The sequence below is a fragment of the Sinocyclocheilus rhinocerous genome, unplaced genomic scaffold (genome assembly GCF_001515625.1).
Source record: "Sinocyclocheilus rhinocerous isolate Xijiao unplaced genomic scaffold, SAMN03320098_v1.1 scaffold2974, whole genome shotgun sequence".
NCBI classification, from domain to species: domain Eukaryota; kingdom Metazoa; phylum Chordata; class Actinopteri; order Cypriniformes; family Cyprinidae; genus Sinocyclocheilus; species Sinocyclocheilus rhinocerous.
In genome coordinates this window covers 724,271-747,560 of record NW_015647039.1, presented here as the reverse complement: position 1 = coordinate 747,560, position 23,290 = coordinate 724,271, and the positions used below count along the sequence as shown (strand labels likewise).

Below are 23,290 nucleotides of genomic sequence, written 5' to 3'. Positions count from 1 at the left end.
CAGTATCAAGTCCAAGATTTGTATCTTATATCCTCACTCTGACCCAAATTTTAAAATTTTTAAAAACTCTAGTACATAACATCTTGCTACAAACATAAACTATAATTGTTATAGATAATTTTTTTATATACCTATATTGTTTATTTTTTTAAAAAGGGAAAATTAGAATAATTATATCTAATTGTTTAAAATTATATTTAAAAAAAAGAATTACCATTAATATTACATGATAAGACAATAACATAATAATAATAATAATAATAATAATAATATAGTTTATTATGCTTAAATGTTTATTTTTATTTCATATATATATAATTTTTTATTTTTTTTTGTAAATACAGTACTATGCAAAAGTCTTAGGCCACCATTAGATTTGTTGTTTTAGCAATGGTATAATGACCATATATAATTATCTCTTTATTAGAACACAACCAGAAAATACAGAACATTTGCATGCAGTATTTAAAAAAAAAAATGCTTTTACAGGCTAAATTGGCAAGTATTTACTGTGACCTAAATGGAATGAAACCCTAATTAATGTAATTGCTTACACCTGTATTTGTCCTACTAATTTATGTCAAAATGACTGCTGTGAAAATTATCTGTTACACCAGGCTTGTGCAAGACATGCTTGAGCATTACATACACTTGTTGTGAGCGTTTAACTCATTGGAAGCTTTCAATCAAACTTTCAGTCGCATCATTCCACTCAAAATGCTGAAGATCACAGAACTTGGTGGACATAAAATCATAATTTTGCATCAGCAAGGCCTCTCTCAAAGGGAAATCAGCAAACAAACTGAATACTCAAGATGTGGTATATTGTCCAAATCGATAGGATCATGAATGCTGAGAATTACCCACAGGTTTTAATTCATCTTGCCATTCCTTCTGGAAACTGCCTGATTGAGAATGATTTTATTTTTTTAGCATGATAACGATCCCAAGCAGACTGCTAATGCAGTGAAATTATATTTGGAGAGAAAAATAGCTGATAAAACACTGGCAGTCATGCACTGGCCTCCACAGAGTCCTGACCTGAATATTATAGAGGCAGTATGGGATCACCTGGACAGATAAAGAGATAAAAGACCGCCTAAATCTAAAGAAAAACTCTGGGAAGTGCTGAAAGAAGCCTGGTATAATATAGCAGAAGATTACTTCAGAAAACCTCAGGACAGCCTGCCCAAAAGAGTTCAAGATGTGTGTAGTGCCAACGGAGGTCACACTAAATACTGGCTCTTGCCTGAATTCAGGGCAAATTATGAAAATTGTGAATTATTATTATTTTTTTTTTTCACATTTTCTAAATGTTGTGTTTGTATCTGAATAAAGAGACAAATAAATAAGGATGGTCATTACATTTTTGCTAAAACAACAAAGCTGGTGGTGGCCTAAGACTTGTGTAAAACTTAAAGGGATCGTTCACCCAAAAATGAAAATTCTGTCATTAATTACCCACCCTAATGTCATTCCAAGACAATTTTCATTTTTGGGTGAACTATCCCTTTAATACTAATTTGTAATAACATGATTACATTTTTTAATAATAAAAATTATTTTATTAATTAAAAGGTTATGATGATATGATAAGATATTGCTTAAAAAAGGAAGACGCTTAAATTATTTAAACAATTATTTCTAATTATTTAAAATTATAGTTTGTTTAAAAGTGCATCACTTTTATAATAATACACACTACATTTTAGAATAATAGATAATAAATTACATTTGGGACCGTTAAGATCCCAGTTTTGCATTGTGATGTTTCTGGACAGAAACATCTCATTTTACCCCCAGTTCTTATTACAGTAATACCTTCAAATGTTTTACTCCTAGTAAAATCAAATCAAATCAAATATTAAGACCAGTACAAAATAGGGGTGGGAATCACCAGAGGCCTCACGATACGATATTATCACGATACTTGTGTCACGATACAATATTATTGCGATTTTAAATATATTGCGATATTCTGCGATATATTGCAATGTATTGCCTTTTTACTTTGACAACATCTGGTTTTAACTAAAAAGAAACATTTCTCAGTTTGTTTATCTCACTTCAGTTTTATTGTTGCAGTGCAAAATGGGATTGTCAAGCAGACAAACTGACCAACACTTTCATGAAAACCTGTCATAAATGTTGTATGCACCTGGCAAACTCAACTATTTGTATTACAGTCTAATCTAGTCCACCTTAATTAAATGTAAACAGGTATGCACTGCTGTGCTACTACAGGTATTTTGAACAGTGCAACTTGAAATTGTACTAAAAAGTTGTGCAGACCCTTCAGCTGTTAAATGTAAATTAAATTAAATAAAACATGTAGGCCTAATCAGAATTACAAAATTCTGGGCCGAAACGGAAACCAAAAATTCTGGATGCACTTGGCCGAAAACCGAAACCGAAAATGCTTTGTAATGATTATTTATTATTTTATTAAATAATATAAAGTAATTTTGTAAGACTTTTTAAATTTAACTCAATTTAAATGATACTGAATTTAAAAAAAAACACAAGCCAATAAAATAACCACACTTTTACTGAAAGTAACACAATAAAACTGGACAGAATTTATATGAATATTGGTAACACTTTACAATAAGGTTCATTAGTTAACATTAGTTAACTACTTTAGATAATCAACTAAGAATGAACAATAGTTCAGCATTTATTAATCTTAGTTCATGTTAATTTCAACATTTACTAATGCATTATTAAAATCAACAGTTGTGCTTGTTAACAGTTAATGCACTCTGAATTAACATGAACTAACAGTGAATAACTGTATTCTCATTAACTAACATTAAGAAAGATTAATAAATACTGTAATAAATGTATTGTTCATTCATGATAGTATTGAGCGGAGCGTCAAACCGCGCAGTGACGAGGAGAGTGAAACATGCGCGCTGAACACTGCGGGGCGGTGCGCGACGCGGCGCGCCATATATTATTATTATTATTATTATATGTAGCCTATATTTTCGGTGCATCCCTACTTACATCCCCTCCTTGTTTACAAATACGAACTAAGTCCATACATCTGATTTAAATGCGGACGGAGCTTTCCTGATAACTTTCCGCGATGCCGCGCTCTTTATTTTACTAACTTACTGCATGCTGAAGGTGACCCAGCTGACCTCACCAGAAAAAAACTCAACACCACCATCTAGTGGATTGTAAAGAAATTGATTTTACTATTCTTCCAAATAGTATAATAAAAGATCGATACTTGGCGTCCGTGTATCGATACAGTATTGCCGCGGAAAATATCGCGATACTATGCTATGATTTTTTCCCCCACCCCTAGTACAAAAGTACTACTATTATTGATTGATTGATAGATTGACTGATGCATTAATGGGATTTGGGCAATAGAAATGTGTACATGAGCATGAAAATAATGTGACATTGCAAAAAAAATCTTATTAGTCCTAACATTAGGCTTCACACAAAATATAATCTAATTTTGTTGTTGTTAATATTGGACTAAAATATGACATTTTCTTGACAGGTTTCGTGAGACTCGCAATAAGAACTCGCTTTGGATAAATGTAGCTGAAAGTCAAACCGCCATAGTGTAAAAAAAAAGGATCCTGGGATACACCACAGGTTATAAACAACATGATTAATGTCTCCTATCACACATTCCCCTAGAGAACGATTCTCTTCCTCTTCTACACACTGTAATGTGCTGCTGGCGACTCGTTTATGATAAATCCTTCTTCGCACATTATAGGATTCAACAAATTTACATTGTAAATACCACAAATTCAATCCACAAAAATCAAATGGTTGCCTTCAGACATACAGCATTCACATATTGGTTTCATTCCGGTCTCACGGTTCTACTTTTGTGAATCCTGCCTCCGGCTGAGGTACAATTTGGGAAGTCGTAATGTGATTTTGGTCAAAATAAGTAAAATGGCACAGCGCTTCATTTTGACCCACATTACGACCAGTACCAATTAGTTACCCACCGATAATTATGACATTGTGGCGCTGTTATAAATATGATGACTTTAAAGAATCATGACAAAGTGTTGAGGAAGACCAGATGCTAAATAAACAACATTGTAAGGACATTACATTTTGAAGAAACGCTACAGATAGTATTAGGCTTTGTGTTAGATGGCTGTAGGCCTCGTCGTGATTTTATGTCAGGTTTAGTTAATTGCCATTCCTGTTGACATCAAAATATTTCTAAGTGTCGCGTCGCTCATTTGTGAAGTGCTACTGTAGATGTGACACTTTTGTCAGTTTGAATAGTCATAAAAAATGGCTTTGACGCACATGGTCAAACAACATCTTGACACCTCCAAAATATCTAACAAAAATAGCTTCTATCTAGTTTATAGGGTCCCTATGCAGTGTTCAGTGTTCCCTACACACTTGATAGGGAACATGTGTAGAAGTTTTGACAAGACTTTTATTTAGAATGACTTGTAACATTATTAAAAACTGAATATGATGCCATTTGCTGTCAAAATAGTGTCATTCAGACGTTTTAAGTGCGACATAAGGGGCCTCCCTTCTGTCTCAGATATTCCTCATAATTCAGTCGCTCAGTTTGATGGGTTCTTTATTGTTTTGGTGAGATATTGAGCTGAGACGTATAGGTCACCCATCTGCTTATGTCAGTGGTAGATGAGATGTTAGACGAACCTTGGCAGAAAGTTACTTTTAGCCTTTATAAGGCAAAAGTGTCTTTCTTCATATGACAGACCATATGATTTGCATTACCAGATGTATGTATGTATGTATGTATGTATGTATTGTTTGTCCTCATAAAACATAATATTTGATTAACATTATAAGGTTATTTGTTTAAAAAATGAAATAATATAGCTATTATATTTTTAAGTTGTATTTTTTAAAGTTTTTTTTATTTATTTGTTATTCAATTTAATACAATTGTATTTTTGGTACACAAAACGTAATAGTAATATGTGATAACACAAACATTTAATTTTCAAAAATAAAGCAAGAAAAAAATATAGCTTAATTATATAGTTTAGTAGTATCTTTTAATGTAATAAAAATTTTTTTTTTTGTAGATGAAATGAAATAGTATACAAGTAATAATATGTAAGTAATATAGCTTATTATAATTTAGTTAATTTTATTTTAATAATTTTTGTTTAATTTGGTATTTATTTTATTTTTGGTGCACATTAAACTTTAATATTGATGACATGATAATATAACATAAATTTTCAATAAAGTAAATAATATAGTTGATTTTTGATTGATTGATTGATTCAATCAATGAATCAATCAATGAATGATTCATTCATTCATTGTTTGTATGCAAAACTTAGGATAATATAAAGATAATATAGGATAATATAGGATAATATAAAAATAATTTAAAAAATTAATATAGTTTATTCTCATGTTCCAAAACTGTATGACTTACTTTTTTTATGTGGAACCCAAAAGGAGATATTTTGCAGATTGTCCAAGCTGCTCTTTTCCATGCGACAAATTAGATAATGAATCACACAATTAAGCTCCCAAAAAAAAACAAGCAAGCACTATTACAGTAGTCTATGTGACTGTCTGTGATATTCCAAGTTTTTATATGCAACGAAAAGACAAAAATTGTTATACAGTGATGATCTTACCCTTTTACAGAATAATTGACATTTTTCACTGAAAATCAAAACGTCATTGCTTCTTGCATGTGTTGTGTGATGCATCTGTGCAAATGAGTTTCAAGAACTATGGATTTTTCATACAGGAAAAAATCATACAGGTTTGAAATGATAAACTGCACTACTTAAAGACTTTCATTAATTATTCATTCATTTTTATTACAGAAAATCATTATGGAATTATTAAAGTCTCACATATTAGCCTAAAGTCCCTTGTGTGCGAAAACAAACTCAAATACTAATCTTATATTCCCGTGAAGCTGCAAATCGTCAGTCATTACTGGCCTCTTTCCGTACTAACGCCTCTGTCTGCCCGACAGCAAGAATCATAGTGTCAGTGAACAGTGTGGGCTGGCGCATAGTGTCTGACTAACCTGCCAAATTGCTGTTACTAAGGCAACCCCCTCTCCAATGGCAGTCGCCGCAGAGGTGAGGGGGCGATCCGTGTATGTGGACCTCTGTCCAGATCAGCCTGTGAAATGTCTTTTTGCCTCAGATCTTAGGTAGCAGAACAGAGTCGAATCCTTGCGGACGTCAGTGTACCAGACGCTCGTGAACTGAGTGTCCTGTTCTAAAGTGCTGGAGCGTTGCTTTGATGCTGTCTGAACACACTCAGCACAACAGAGGAGAACAGACACTCATGAGAGAAGCCAAATTATGCTAAACAAGGGATTTCTTGTTGGTTTGAAATCATTTAAGTTCAGTGTCCTAGACTTGCTTTGTGTTGACAAAACCAGCAGACTAGATATGACATCTACCCGATATCAAACCATTGACTCATTCAACCTGTTATCAAAATTAAAATTCATCAAATATTTGTTTTCAGTTCTTTACAAATATATGTTCAACAGTAACTACTGTACAAATCAACAAGCGCATTCTAGCATGAGATTAATAATAATCGTATTATATTACATTTATTAATATATTATATTATTTTTTTTGTTTTTGTTTAATTACATGTCATTTTTGTTAAAGTATTTAAATTATACAAATCATAATTTCAACTGCAAACTGTGGAGGGCCAAATTACTCATTTTAAATATTTAAATAAATTGTTAATCACATAATTAAACTTAATAAAAACTGACATTAATTTGGTGACGATTCAATGTTGAGTTTTTTTTTTTTTAACAAAATCAGTTGAGTAAATGATTAAATGACTTGCTCACAAAGAGAGGCACTTGTTTTGTTCCTGAATGAATCAGTATATTTGAACAAATCAGTTGAGTGAACAATTCAATTATTTGCTTATAAAGAGAGTCACTTGTTTCATTCCTGAATGAATTATTGAAAACATAATTCAGTTATAAGCAACATTCATTCATTTGTTTGTTAATTCATTATTTATTATTATTATTATTGGTAACAATTTAATTATTAATTATGTTTTTAATTTTTGTCTTATCTTGAGTAATTTGTTTTTCTGACAAACCAGTTGAGCAAATGATTCAATGATTTGCTCATAAAGAGAGTCACTTATTTCATTCCTGAATGAATCGTTAAGTACATAATTAGATTGCTAATAAAAAAAAACAACAACTGACATTAATTTGTATTTAATTTTGAGTTATTTTGATTCTTTTTTAACACATCAAATGGCTAAAGAATTAAATGATTTGCTCATAAAGAGAGTCACTTGTTTCATTCCTGAAAGAATCAGGGTTTAAAACAAATTGGTTGAGCGAATGTTTCAATGATTCGCTCAAAGAGAGTTACTTGTTTCATTCCTGAATTAACTATTAAGTAAATAATTAAATTGTCAATAAAATTAATTTGGAGATTAATTTCTGATTTCATTTTGAGTAATTTGGTCATCCGTTGTATTTAAACATGTCCCACATTTTGGTAACATTTATCTTTATAACCCCTAAAACATATATTTACATGCATCGAATATCTCATATATGTGTAAATATACGAGTGATATTTTGTTAATGTGTTTAATTCTAAAGGTCATAGAAAGTCTGGAAACTGGTCTTGACCCCTTTTGACTAAACAGTATTTCCTATGAACTTAATAGAAATGCAAACCCACAGCCTAAGGTCCCTTTCTGCCTGTGCAAAAAACGAGGAGCACAAGTTAAAAAAATAAAAAAAATAAATCAATACCACAAGCTCTTCAGCAATCTTAGGTTTCTCTTCTTTTAGCCATATTTCTTCTACTCCTCCTCAGCTTTGAAAGGTTGCTAAGCAACTAGGTGTGCAGTTGTGTTATCAATCACTGATGAGCGAAACGAGAGAACAGAAGACGCCCGGAGATGACCTGACGGATAGTCTGAGTGTGTTTGTGGTGTAAAAAAGATAGCAAAAAACGAGGAAAGGAAACAAGAGGGAGTTTTTCCACTTGATCACAAAAAGGCAATACTTTGCGATAATCATTCTTTTTGGTATTTTTGATCTGAGCCTCCCACAAGTATGAACATGAAAGGCTGGATTATCATGCATCAACGCAAGAGGAAAAAACACATTATACTGTCTGTAGGCATCTCAAATTGAGAGTTATTTCCATCCTAGTGTTTATGTGAAATATATGAATGATTCATGATTTTGCTGTATTGATGAGTTTTCACAAAATTTTGAAAAAAAAAACAAAAACGACAACTGTAAAGTGACCCCAAAAGGTATTTGGATACTCAGTTGTTTTCTATTTGAGGAGTCATTTTAACAGCTAATAAATGTTTTAAAGTATGGATTTATACATTCAAATTCAAGTTGCAAAAAGTTGCAAACAAGTGACTGTCATTATGGGTGAATCATTGAATCATTCACTCAAGATATTTGTTCCAAAATATTTATTAATTCAGGAATAAAACAACTGACTGTATTTATGCCCGAGTCATTGAATCATTCACTCAACTGATTCGGCCAAAAATACTGATTTGTTCAGGAATGAAACAAGTGACTATTTACGACCGAATCATTGAATCATTAACTCAGCTGATTCATTTTAAAACACTGATCTGTTCAGATATTGACAGAAGTGACTGTCTTTATGAGCACATCATTAAATCATTGACTCAACTGATTAGTTTAAAAACACTGATTCATTCAGGAATGAAACAAGTGACTGTATTTGAGTTGATAATTTAATCATTTACTGAACTGATTTGTTCAAAAGTGCCATTTTGAAACAAGTGAGTCTCTTTGTGAGTAAATAATCATTCACTCAACTGATTTATTCAAAAACACTGATTCATTCAGAAACAAAACTTGCGACCGTCTTTATGAGTGAGTCATTGAATCCTTCCCTCAACTGAAACACTGATTCCTTTATTTGTTAAAAATAAATAAATAATAATAAAAATAAAACAGATTCATGCATGAATGAAACTAGTGACTGTGTTTGAGCAAATAATTGAATTATTCACTCAACCGATTTGTTCAAAACCTCTGAAATGATAACAGTTGTTCTCTTTATGATTGCACCATTGAATCATTCATTCAACAGATTCATTTGAAAACAGATTCATTTAGGAACTCCTGCGTGTTGCTCAGAAACATGCAATGGATGATCCTTATGCGGCTTGTTTAGACACTCTTTCATTAACAAATCAAAAACATAGAAAACGTAACTGGGAATATTGTGTCTAAAATTAAATATGTATTGTATTCAATATAAGTATTAATATAATACATTCCTATTGTGATTGTATAGTTAATTAAATATGTATTACTTTAAATTAATATATTATGCATGTTTATAATGTATAAATTATACAGCGTATGCATATATGTGTGTAGAATCCCCAATATTGTATCAGGGACAGTCCGATGATGGGTGAACATGTGTGTCGGTGGGACGTGAGGTGTGTAATACAGTATTAGCTGAGTCTCTCTGGGTTCCGCGTTGCTCTGAGACTCGGGATGATGATTCACTCCTAATGACTCATTCAGCTGGAACATTCCGGTGAATTTTGGCATAAAAGAGCAGTGTGCCCAACAGGTTTACAACACACGTATCTGGAATCGTCTGTGCTTTATATTTAGAGTCACAGTGACAAAAGATAGGATGGAGGAGGGTGTTTTTTTTTGCTTTATTTTTGACTGTCACGTCTCAATCCATTACTGAAGATAAGCGAGCCGTGTGACTCGTTCAAAAATTATGGTTATTCCTCATCGAAGATTCCTGTATTGCGTTCCAATGCCGTCAACTCCTTCCCACAAACCCCTGGATTATCTGGCCCATTTGTGTAGTGAAATTGCAGATATTGCTTTCTTAGTGATCTCTATATATCCGGACAGAGCAGAACATTCCAGGTTTTTAAGTTTTGTGAATGTTTCCTGCTGTAAACTTGGATAACAGACACGCAGATATGGACAAGCAAGAACAAGACCTCATTGTCTTTTGCTTTAAACCATTTTTTTTCTGCTTATCAAAGGGAAGCGCTCTCACAGTCTGCTTATAATGCATTGCGGCTCATTCCACCCCCAACTCCTCAAATTATTATCCAGGACTATTTGGAACATATTTTTTGCAGCTGTTTCAGTCGAACCTTTATATATATTTTGAAACACAATGTTCTCAGTCGAAATGTTCAATGTTCTCAGTACCAATGTTTTGCTCCTCTAAAGAAATTGCCTTCAAGTGTGTAATCTGTGCACCTCTGTTGGCACTAAACTGAATTGCAATGTGCTTGTTTTAGTCACATGACTGACTCAACCAATGGTGCGAATTTAGGGCGGAACTATCTGTTTATTCAGCCAGTGGCTGATGGGGAGAATGTTTGAAACATGTTTGTAGACTGTTATTTTTGCAGTTATGTTCAGTGCTGTTGAAATGACACACTTCACAGTATTTCTTTAGCTCACCAGTCTGCCAGATAAAGTTTTGAAGGTGATTTAAGAAGTTTTTCTGTGTTTGATTTCTCTGTTGTCCTATTAGGATGGACTCATCTTTAGTCATTTCGACGAACTGCATTTAACTAAACTTACTCAACTTAATCTTTAAAACCACTAATAATTTTATAACACTGTTAAATGTAATATTTAGCTAATTTCAAAATTGTCATAATTTCCCTTCTGTACATTATAATGTTGTGATGCCAAATTTCACTTGTAAAATTTAAAACAATTTATTTTATTTTCACTGTGTTATTTGTTTATTTATTTATGTGTTGTTGGATTGAATCTAATACATAAATTAAATTAAATTAAATTATTATATTAAATAAAATTCAAAATAGGTCACATTTCACTCCAAAACCAAGAGAAAGAATTAAGATTTTCTTCTTAAGATTATATTTTGCTTAAAGTAAATGAAGTTGGTTGGATTGATTGATTGATTGATTGCAACATGCTTTTCATGTAAATAAGGATGTGGACAATGTATGATATATTTCTATAATATACCATATGTTCTTTTCCTGTCCAATTTTTAGATGAAATGTGACCCACACTTTGTCTGTGTGGGATTCACTCTTCTTTTTTCTTTTTATTCCAATTACTGTTTTGTCAAATACAATTGAAAATGCATGCATAAATAGCTCAATAGCTTTTGGAGCTCAACTCATCCAAGTTGCCCAACAGTACCTACAACCCAAAAAGTTTTGGTGGCAAGTGTAAATTCACATCCACAATATGGATGCGTTTGAGCATCAGTGCTGCAGACCGACTGCTCCTCCATAACAATATGGCCGCACAGATGCCTCGCTCAGCTAGTGTGGCTTCTTGTGGATCTCTAGCTGTTTTTAAGGACTCACACAATTTGTAATGCCCATCCATGAGTGAGAATATCAGCCTCGCAATCTGACAAAGCCTTTCTGGAAACCATGTTTGAACAATCTGATAGCTGCACCTGGACAGAATAGCCTGAGATTGTGGGCTTGGATTTGATTCATCACTTTAGAGCAGCAATATGTGTCTAATCACTGTGATTGTAGGTAGCACATCGTAGTTTTCTTTGAACATTGTTAGCTTGCCAAGATCCCACGTTGGACACTCATTTCAGTGGAATCAGAAAATAAAAATCGAGCCCAACACATTAGTGGTGTTGGCTAAGGAACGAGCTTAGAGATGTTCGAACATGAATATTCAAATCATACGGTCTGTTGAGCCTCTGTTTGCTGTTACTTTTCTAAGTGATTTTTAGCATAATTATAATGCTTGCTAAGATACCCTTTTTCAGTATTGTCAGTGTTGGATATACATGTTGCTTAGTATTGGACTTTGTAGTCATTTAATGCTAACTAAAAGTTTTTTAGTTAGCATTAAATGCTAACTAAAGCATTAAACTAAAACTTTAAAAGACAAATAATTTAATAAGATTTAAATGTAATCTTTAGCAAATCTCAATATACTGTATAGTGTTCAAATGGCATATAAATATCCAAAAAATATATATTATTTAAAAAATATTTTAAAAATGTACAAAATAAAAATGGATTATTTTACCCAATATAAACATGCTGTATATTTTTATACTTGGTAGACCTGACAGAGCACTATTCATGTGTTTATTTTATTATTATTTATATACTATTTAGTTATATTAATATTTTGATATAGCTTTTGTTTTAATGTTTTCATTTTAATTTTTTGTCTTAATCATTTTGTTATTTACTCTTGTCATTTTTATTAGTTTTATATATATATATAATTGCTTTAATGTATTATTTCAGCTTTAGTAATTTATTAAAACTTAAACGTATATTTCAGTTACAGTTACAACAGTTTTAAGTATTTAAGTTGCGCTTGTTAACATTTGTTAATGCACTGTGAATTAACTTGAACTAACAATGAACAACTGTATTTTCATTAACTAACATTAACAAAGATTAATAAATGCTGTAATAACTGTATTGTTCATTGTTTGTTCATTTTAGTTAATACATTAACTAACATTAACTAATGGAACCTTATTGTAAAGTGTTACCACAATTTTTAATAGTTTTAGGTTTAGTTAACAATAGACCTTAATAAGGGTAATGCCATATTTCATTTTTGACAGAATCAAAATTTAGGCTGTGAGAGACTGCAGTACAGTGTTGTTTAACAACATTGTTCAGCTGATGAAACTTTCTGGGCGACAAAAACACTTACATAAACACAAACACTTACATTTTCACCCACATTAAATTCAATATGGCATCTAACCTGACTAAGGCTTATACATCTGCTTTAGACAGTAAGCAACTACCTAACAACACCCTGACAAGTTATATAAGGACTAGTACCATTCTAGTCTTTGGATATTAGCATAACATTGATGTTTTAGCATGATGTTGACAGTGATTCAGTGTGAAGGCTAGTGCTCATCGCTGTCAGCTGAAGACGCCGTGTTTGGGAGGCACGGCTCTGGAAAGCAAACTGGCAGCGCTTTCCTCCAATGGCAAGAAACCCTGGCATGCCTCTGCGTTTCTTCAGAGACGGCGAGGGAGGGAGCGCGTGTGCGTGTGGGCTGCCGGGAGCTTCACACAGCGCTAGTTAGGTAACTCCAATACAATGAGGGAAAGAAAAGCAAGACTTCAGGAAGAGGGAAAGCAATCGCATGCCGTGTCCAAAATAGATTTGCGATAAATTAGAGTTCCGCTAGAGAGAGAGAGAGAGTTACATGTATACCGCACACCGCTCGAGAAAGCGTGCACTTCTGGTTGACGTGGGTGGCAACGTGTGTCTGAATGTGCATGTGATAGAGAGCGAGAGAGGGAGAGACCAGTTGCAGAGGAAGAGGGATCGAGGTATTTGACAGCCTATGATTTCCGCACGTTTATAGCGGCTGCACGGGAGCAGTTGGAGAAGAGACGTGTCAGTCTGTCACGGTAAGTAGTGGCGTTTCTTTCTTAACCGTCAAGACTAGCGAGACCATGCATTGTGTTGATGCAGTTTGCAAGGCATGCTGGTTTTGTCAGTTACGGACAGGCCCTCAGGTAGGACCAGGGTTACGACCTTAGAGTGGACTAACGTCATTGTGTGATATTCTACGACGGTTGCTGTGGTAACGTCGTGAACGGTGCGTTGAAGTGTTTGTATTTTGTTGCATGTTGCGATATCTTTATTCTAATTTTCATCATTTAATTGCACTTTTGTACAAAAAATATAGCATTTTGCAACATGAATGCTCGGAATTAGCTAATATTTACGTCTTTTATCGCTCGTTGTTTTTTTTTAATTGATTAAAACAAGTTCATCCACAAACTCACCCTCATGCTGTTCTGAACTCATTTTAATCAAGTTTAATTGCACTTTTGTTTGAAAAATAGAGCATTTTGCAACATGAATTCGTAGTGTTAACTAATATGTACGTCTTTTTCACTTGTTTTATAATTTTTTTTGCCGTTTACAAGAAGTTTACCCACAAATGGCAATTCTGCCATCGTTTACTCGCCCTCATGACGTTCTAAACTCGTTTTTCATCAAGTTTAATTGTGCTTTTGTACGAAAAAATAGAACATTTCGCAGCATGAACGCCTCGTTTTCACTAATATTCATCTTTTTCTTACTTTGCTTCTTTTTTTGCTGTTGAAAAGATTAGTTCATCCACAAATGACAGTTTTTTTTTCATAATTTACTCACCCTCATGTCATTCCAAACTCATTTTTCATCAAGATTAATTACACTTTTATACGAAAAATAGAGCATTTCACAACATGAATCCCCAGTATTCACTAATATTCGCATCTTTTTGGTGTTTTTTTATTTTAGCTGTTTAAATAGTTCACCCACAAATGACAATTTTGTCATCGTTTACTCATCCTCATGCCATTTCAAACCTTTTAGTTTTCGCTTTCGATTTTTGAAGAATATTCTGGCTGTTCTTTTTCATAAAAAAATATATTTTTTTTTTTTTTTCCCCAAAAGTGAACACATTTGCAGCATGAACATTTGGTTGGACTATCTCTTTAAGAGCTGTTTGCCTTTATTCATTTAGCCGAAGCTTTTATCCAGAGTGACTTGTGGTTGCACAAGTTAGAAGCTTCTTATACTTATGTTTCCAAGATACCGTTAAGCAGAAGATATAGTATCACTTTAAAGTGTTTATGGCAATTGAAGGTGGAAAGATGATTCACCTTCTTCAGATTCCTGGACTGGATCTTTAGACTCATTGGGACATCTGATTCACAGCGCATTCATTTCATTTCAGTGAACATGTTGAACTCAATAATTAAACTCAGTTCAATTATTCTGTATTCCCAGAAGTCCCTGCTTGACATTTGCAATTTCAGAAATGCAATTTATTGTGTCTATCTATTATAGATTATGTCAAATACCGTTGTACATTATGGCTGAACATTATTGTTGATGGCATTAATTATTAATCAAAATTGTTTGCCAGGGCCAGGGCTGGTTTGACCAAATCATTAAAAAAGAATCGGTTCAAACGAATCAATTCAAAAGAATCAAATATTATTTGAGCTTAACCTGAACTTTCAGACAAACTCGCTTGGATGTTTGCTGCAAATTTACTGTAATTTTAAGCTGAATTAGCTGAATTTAAAATCATCTAGGTCACATGAGGTTTGATGGAGATCTCTGAACAGTTTGTTGCATGTTTTTTTTCTGTGAAATCGCCACAATACTGTCTGACCTTCCCATATGGCCTGTCATTTCCACTGCCCCTTGTGGACCTACAGCAAAGACACGCAAACACTGAATTGGCAGCATGGAACTGTGAGTAAAGTGAGATTGCGTGCCCTGAGCAAAGGTCATGTCGGGCCACGAGAGGTTCGATGCTAGCTTGTTAGCCAGTTAGCGCACATACAGTCACACACTCTTTCATATCCACTCAACTAACTAGTGTCAACTACCTATTACCTTCACAACATACTCACACATATGGTCTTTTCAAGTTATTTTGGAACATGTTATGCTAGTTGACTGTGCTAATGTGATGCTGTGCCACTAATAATCATCTCAAACTGCCGAAGCTTTCCAGGCAGGACAGTACCCTGAAGTTTTAAAGTTAAAAATAATGAAACAGCTATGATGTGTGCTGTTTGAAAATGATTTAAACCTTCAACCGTGAAGTTAATGGTGCATTTCAGCCTCAAATGTGGCAGTTTTCCCATAAGTTGTTCTTTAAATGGAGCATTCAGACAAGCTAAACTGCCTTTTTTGTCACAAAACTCACATTTCAAGTGAGATGGTTCATTATTCACACAATAGACCCATTAGTTTGCATTCATTTTGTCATTTGGGCTTCCACTGAACTGCCTACATTGTAATGTATATGCAAATCTCTCTTTACGCCTGCTAGCATTTCCTTAGCTAATAGTCTAAGTTTTCTTTTATTTTTAATCCATTTACCATCTGTTTTCTTTCCCGTAACAAAACCTGAATGTCAAACGTGTGGTTAGAGAAGAGACCCTTTGTGTGGGTAGAGATATGAGTCGGCTAGTGCAGGTGAGCGTTAGCATTAGCACCCGAAGGAGCAGCGGTGACTGTACATAACATGGGCGAAACGGTGTGAGTCACACTCTATCACTGGCTGAAGTGTCTCAAATAGAGGACACAGGAAGCTAATAAATGGATTTTTCATGGTTTACAATTCATGTTGTGTGTATTATGTCCTGTAATATGTTTCCTGTTAGAAAAATGTGTTAATTTAGGATTTTGTGTTTGTTTTAGCACTAGCTTGAGTAATACTTTCTATAAAATGGCAGTTAGTCCACTGCATCCTTTACTTCAGGCTCACTAGCATGTTGTGTTTTGTTGCGTATGCTGTTAATTCTCTAAAAGTGCTAATTCTCTGCTAACTCTTAGTATCTGGCAAAGATTCAGTGCCACTAACCTGATAAACGTCGATCCTGTGATTAGTTCTTCCTCAGAAGCATCCATTGTATCCACCTGGTCTCTTACTAAAAGCCAGAAGTCACAGCACAAGAGATGAACGTGATAGTTTTGTGTTCTCATGAGAGCTAATGGTTATAATGGGTCATTTAACCAGCTAAACAAACAGGGCTTTAATGAGAAAAGCTTTGATGCTATTTGAGGCACCATCCTCAGTGGAGGCTGATGTTTAGAAGTCATTGAAGGTACGTTGATCTCTATGACTGCAGTAGGAGGTGAGAGCCATACAGTATATACAGTTTTGCGCTGGGCTGGTTTCTTGTTGAATATATACATTTTCCATGTATTAGATATATTTAAAACATTTTTATTATAATTATAATAAAAAAGTAATACATGCATTTACACATTACACTATGCATTTATATAATTATAAGTGATATTTATATATATATATATATATTTCGCTGCAGCCCCTGAGACAGATTATGTTGACGTTAGTAGAAAGCAATATCAGGACACCAGCCAAAAGAACTTCATTCCTTTTGTTCAATACATTTTCATTTCTCCTTTCCATCACATATAATATATTATAGTACATATAGAATCTTACATACAGTCACATTTAAAGAAAGAAATAAACTTTATCACAAATAAAGTGAATAAATGTGAACTGCACTACCATGGTTATAATTAATTATAATGAGGTTATAATTAATAAGGTGTCTGAGCTTGACCAGAACATATTTCTGAAAGTTTGATATATGTGATATATTTATATTTGTGTGTGTGTGTGTGTGTGTGTGTGTATGTGTGTGTTTTACATACTATGCAAAGACCCTTCATTGCGACTAAGCTGCAAAAAATTGCTCGTTACGAAATATCTGATTCCAGAAACGTACATCACCACTAGTATTGGCACAACAATGACTTCTATTTAGTGTTCATCAGTTTGGTCCGCTTAGTCATAGTAATAATATGGAGGAAGTTGGATGAATTTCTGTGCACCAGAAGAAGATTATATTATTAGTCCAGGTGGCATATGACTAAACAATAAGAGTAAGACATGGCGGGAAAGTTTGCCAAACGATGTGCTGTTCCTGGGTACGTTGCACCTGCCATTCCTCTTTTGAAGGATTCCAGCATTAGAAATGAGTAGCTAAAGTTTATTTTTTAACAAGCTGCGTGTTCATGTACAAGAGTGAAACATTTATTTAATATGGTTTCCTACAACAATTCTACCAAATACGAACCTAAGAGAATATATGGATGAATTGGCTGAGAGTTGGACATGGTGAAATGTGATTCTGACACCTTGTACTGTAGTTCAATTTGGTCTCTGTATTTAAAGCATGTGAGTCATGCAGTTGTGGAAAGTGTGATAAATACATGTTCTTCACACAGCTCAGTGCAACACATGCTGTAGCTCCTCTTCCCACACACTCAAACACTGAGTGTTCTTCAGATGTATTCCCTAAAGCAGAGACCACAAATGGTGCTTTGCATGTGAGTCTCCATCTAAGCTCTCCAGCTAAATCATCCCCTACAACAAGTAATGGTACTGATTGCCATATTTATATACCATGGTATTTACATGATACTCCAGTGTACTTCAATGAATATCATGGAGAAATCCAAAAACCATGGTATCGTTAGTGACAGATCTGTGTCCTTGACATTGAAAAGTTTGTAAACCCCTGACATTGCCATTGTTATCAAACATTGACAAACCTACCAGCCACTATTGACCATGGTACCATGTCCAAAAAATATGGTAAGGTTGCATACACACAAGAGAAATGTTTGATGTGCAACAATGCACAAGATATGTTATGGAAGTCTGGAAAAAGCCATATCGTTTTGAAATCAAGTTGAAATACAGTGAATAAAGTACAACTGTTCCAACTTTCTGAAATTCTCATTGCTCAGTGAATGGCTTGTTCAGAGAGCAATTGAAAAGCAACAGTTTGCAACCACTTTTCCAAACCTTTGCATTTTTTCCCCCTCTGGGACTTGCACCTTCCACATTAAAGTGAATAGATTCACAGAGTTCTGGTAGGATAAACTGGCAGAGTTTGTGGCACTTTAAAAACACGTTATTTGCTTAGAATGTTTGTCACAACTTTGGCACTTGTTGGTTTTACCATCAATTACATTATCTGTGGATAGCTTCTGGTTCCCTTCTAAAACACTCAGCAGTCATGAGCTTTCTTTTCCAAACAAAAGGCTCTGTTGACGTTTGACGTCTCTGTTCTGAATACCCTACTGAAATATCAATGTCAATCGTTAAAGTACTCGTTAATCGACTAGGGACCCTGTAAGTGGTAGAGGATCCTGATGGATTGTGAACTGAATGCAATCCATCTTTCAGTTACCACAGAGGAGGCGAGGTTCTTGCCGTTGGGGTGTGGGGGAGGCTGTCAATCCAAGCTTTTATTTTAGTTAAAGCTCAAGGATTGATGTAGGTCTCTCGACAGCCAACTTAAAACAATCATAATCACATTATACTGCAGAGGCTGATAAATCTGTGTGTCATTGTTGTAAAGGGATTGCCATGTTCGTGGATGGTAAGAGAGCAAGAGCACTGAAGGCAGGATGACCCCACACTGTGTACAAAAATCTATTTGTGCCAGGATCCAGAAATATCTCACATGGAAGCCATGAAAAAAACTAAGCAGAAACATAATGTCTAAACTAGATATCTTAATGTATGAAATCCTTTGTAGAGGTCCAGAGAAGGGACACATATTTACGTCTTTAATTCATTTTGTCCCACAGATCCAGGCAAATGGAATTGCCTAAAAATATCTCATTGATCAAATTGAGTAATATCTCCGATATACAGTCAGGAGTCTGATAAAGTGTTAGCTTGTACCAAGTCCATGGGCAGCAGAATTTTACCACAGTGAACTGCGTAACAGTCGAGGGTTATCAAAATATAATGAGAGCAACAGAATACAAGCATCTTAAGAAATTTAACTTGACATATTTGACAGTAATTGTCTTGAAATTTATTGTTGAAGGCTGTGAGTTTGTTACAAAAGTGATGTTTTGATAGCTGTAGCTAAATTTAGAGATGCAGCGTCTTAAAGAGAGTTGTTATGTCTCTAACTTTCAACCCTCAAATTCCCCCAGAAGACACTAGTTTAATTTGCTAGCAGACTAGTCGATTGTCGGGTGACTAGATGACTAGATGCCAAACTATCAAGACTACCAAGGTACATTTAAGAGGGGTTATTCTCCAAATAACTCTAATTTCATGTTGCAGGAAAATGTGTTTAGAAATTGTGTATGGTCTCTTGTTCTTGTTCCAAGTTACCTTCCTGTCCACTGATTTTTGCCTCTCACAAAAGCCACAAAGCCTTCCAAGAAGACAGTAAAGGCTTATGTCATGCTTGAGCATTAGTTAGGCTGAAACTTGAAAGTAAAGTTGCACGACAAATGCAATGTTTAGGTATTATTTTTTGTTTTTTTTACTAATATTTTGATTTATGCCTTAGTTTTAGTTTGTACTGTTTACCTTTTTTAAAGTCATTTGAAATAGATTTTTGTATTTTTATTTATTTATTTTATTTTTTATATATATATTTTTATTGATATATTTGTATTTGCATATTGAATGTAATTTGGCAATTAAATGCATTAAATGGGTTTAGTTTTCACGGTTATTAATGTATGCAATTTCAGCAATAAAAATGTAAATTTTTCTAAAAAGAAAACAAATTAGTTGTTTATTTTAAGAGACCTATCTTATTATCTCTTGTATATTTAGTATTGCTCTTTAATAAAGAAAAAATACTTCTTATCCGATTACTCGATTAATCGATGGAATAATCTGTAGAATACTCGATTACTAAAATAATCGATAGCTGCAGCCCTACTCCAGTGCCAGAAGTCCAATTGAGTACAACAGGGAATTTGATGCATGTGGCTTTTACATGAGTGTCCAAATCCCATTTGATTTTACTATGAACAGACTGTGGAATGACGTAGTGACAGATACTTCATGCTGCATATATGGGTATCTTGTGATTGGTATCTAATGAACATTCTTGTGTAAACTCCACATAAATCTTCTTTGTATTCAAGAGCATGTCAAACTCAAGTTCTGAGATGTTTCGGTGATGGAGGGCACTGGAGACCACACGCACAGCCGGCACAACATGTTGGTGTGACAAACGCAAAGATCTGTCTGCTGCATGTCTGAAGAGTCGTTATCATCCATCATACACAAACTTGGAGGGGAAGCCTTGCGGTTTGGGACATGTGCTTAGATGATGCTCAGTGATTGTTCCACTTCTTTGACTGTCTGTGGCTTTGATTATCTACAGTACTGTAATTCAAACATCATGTGAAGGCAGCATAACATCCCATTCACACTGACAGTGATTTTGTAGAAGCAAAGCGACCAGAAGTCATTGATTTCACTGACACATAAAACAAAGTTGAGCATTATAAATAATATTATAATTATTTGCCGATATGAATGCTGTTAGTGTGACTGTCACTTCAAGGCTAATTTACACTGCACTGACAAATGAAGAGCAACTGCAACAGACATTCGTTGGGTTTACTTCGACCAGTGTGTTAACCCTATTGGTGTCTGTTACCATTGGTCAGTACTAGTTTTCGCCAATTAAACTTGTCACGTTTATTGGATCGTGGCACTTCTGAGAAGTGACATACTGTGATCTGGTGATTGTTGGACATGGAAATGTTATTTTGGACATGGTACCATGGAAATACCATGGCATTCTTTGGAGTACCTTGAAGTACCATAAAAATGCCATGGTAGATGTATGTTGGTAATGCTTGCAGTCTTTGAGGAACCAGTAAATTTAAAGTACTAAGATATTCTGTAGTTCAGTGTCATTTTATTTATCTAAACCTCAGTAAGTGTGTATTGAAATCTACACTGGATGTACTTGCATAATATTAATTTACTTACTCTATAGTATGTGTATACATATTAGGGCTGTGCGATTTGGGGGAAAATATCAAATTGCGATTTTTTTTGACAGATATTGCGATTGCGATTTGATTTGCGATTTTAAATGTGCAAAGTCAAGCTTCAGCTCAATATTGCCAATGATGTGCAGCACAGTATGGGTATCATTACCAAAATCATGTGGAAGAACCAGAAAAGATGCCTTTACGCTTTTGTTAGCAATGCTAGCCATCATGCTAACGTGATCTAGCTGTTTTCGTATTTCTGCACTCTTACATAGACAAAATATGTCAGTTGAGCTTTTAAAATATGTCCTAATAAACAAGTCTATAGGACTGTCATGCTTTTTATCCACCTTCCAAATAACTAATTGAGATTGATATCCAGCCCTGCTTCACTCAATAGAGCAGTGGTTCCCGAACTTTTTCTGCCGGGCAAAAATATATAAAAAAATATTTTCTCTTATTCTTACCAAGGCTGCATTTATATATTAAAAATACTGTAAACACTGTAATATCGTGAAATGTGTCCATTTTAAATATCTAGGCCTATTTGAATGTTTTAACATATACTGTATTCCTGTGATCAAAGCTAAATTGTCAGCATCATTACTCCAGTCTTCAGTGCCAGATGATCCTTCAGAAATTATTCTAATATGTTGATTTGCTGCTCAGTAAACATTTCTGATCATTTTAATGCTGAAAACAGCTTTTTTTTTCATGAAACAATTTTTTCATGATTCTCTTATGAATATTCATGCACCCTCCCAGACATGACATTGATTGAAAAAGTATATATTTGATTTGAAATATTGTGATTGGCATAGTAGCCTAATACTTAACCAGCCTACTTGCCGTCTTAACTTGTTCGGCTTCATACTGGTGAATCTAAATGCGAGATATGCCTAGTCATTTTCTTGTCTTTTCACCACACTGAACACGACGGCCACAAGCAACAGCTGATGTCAACTGGATGTGACAAAGTGAACATTGCAAATCCAATTGTCCTTTGTGTCAGAGCGCTGGAGTTCATCAGAAATAGAACGGGGCATCAGTTTACTGTCATGGATTTGTCGTGTCGCATGACTCGCGTCGCACCGCATCAACTGATGCTTCTATTTGCTTTTATCCCGTCGCGCACACATTGTTTTTGTATTTGTGAATCTTAAGTATATTCATCATCTGCTTTACGTACCTGACACTGGCAGTATTTTCACAAACTTGTAACTTACATGCTTAGAGCAGAACCATGCATCGTTCATTTATATTTCTACATGGCTCCCTGCGATTAGGAAATCGCAACGTCTCAAATCGCGATTTCGATTCGATTTCGATTAATCGCACAGCCCTAATACATATGATACATATGATATCATACATATGACCACTGTACATTTGCCTGGTTAAATTTGCGTCTAGTTTGTCATGGATGAAATAAATATTTTCCTTTCTTTTTTGTTTTTTTCTCTACAGAAGCATAAAGTCGACCTCTTTTACAAACTCCGTCACGTGATGAGTGAGTTGATTGATCTGAGGCGACAACTGCTTTCAGGCCACCTGACCCAGGATCAAGTCCGTCAAGTCAAACGCCACATCACTGTAAGACTGGACTGGGGCAATGAGTGAGTTACTCTCTTTTACCTCTCAGAAAATGCCCGGGAAAAAAAATCAACTGAAAAACTTGTCTTAATTGTAAGATGCTTTAAAGGTGATGCTAGTAGTGTTAGCCGTTTTTTAAATTGTGGAAGAACCAGCAAAGATGCCTTAAAGGTGTGCTTACCAATGATAGCCTTTATGCTAACTTCTACCATAGTACGAAATCTTGTGGAAGAACCAGCAAAGATGCCTTTAAGGTGTTGTTAGCAATGTTAGCCATTATGCTAACTTTAACCATGGGTCATGTGGAAGAACCAGAAAAGATGCCTTTAAGGTGTTGTTAGCAATGTTAGCCAT

The 23,290-nt window shown here is 34.4% G+C and overlaps 1 protein-coding gene across 1 annotated transcript in view; it reads left to right on the top strand.

Annotated features, from left to right (window-relative positions):
• Window positions 1–23,290, top strand: part of LOC107708484 (dedicator of cytokinesis protein 3-like) — a 225,268-nt gene that overhangs the window by 113,560 nt on the left and 88,418 nt on the right. The window contains exon 6 of the mRNA XM_016512739.1: window positions 22,811–22,959. Within this exon, the coding sequence (XP_016368225.1) occupies window positions 22,811–22,959 (149 nt within the window). The remainder of the gene's footprint in view (window positions 1–22,810; window positions 22,960–23,290) is intronic.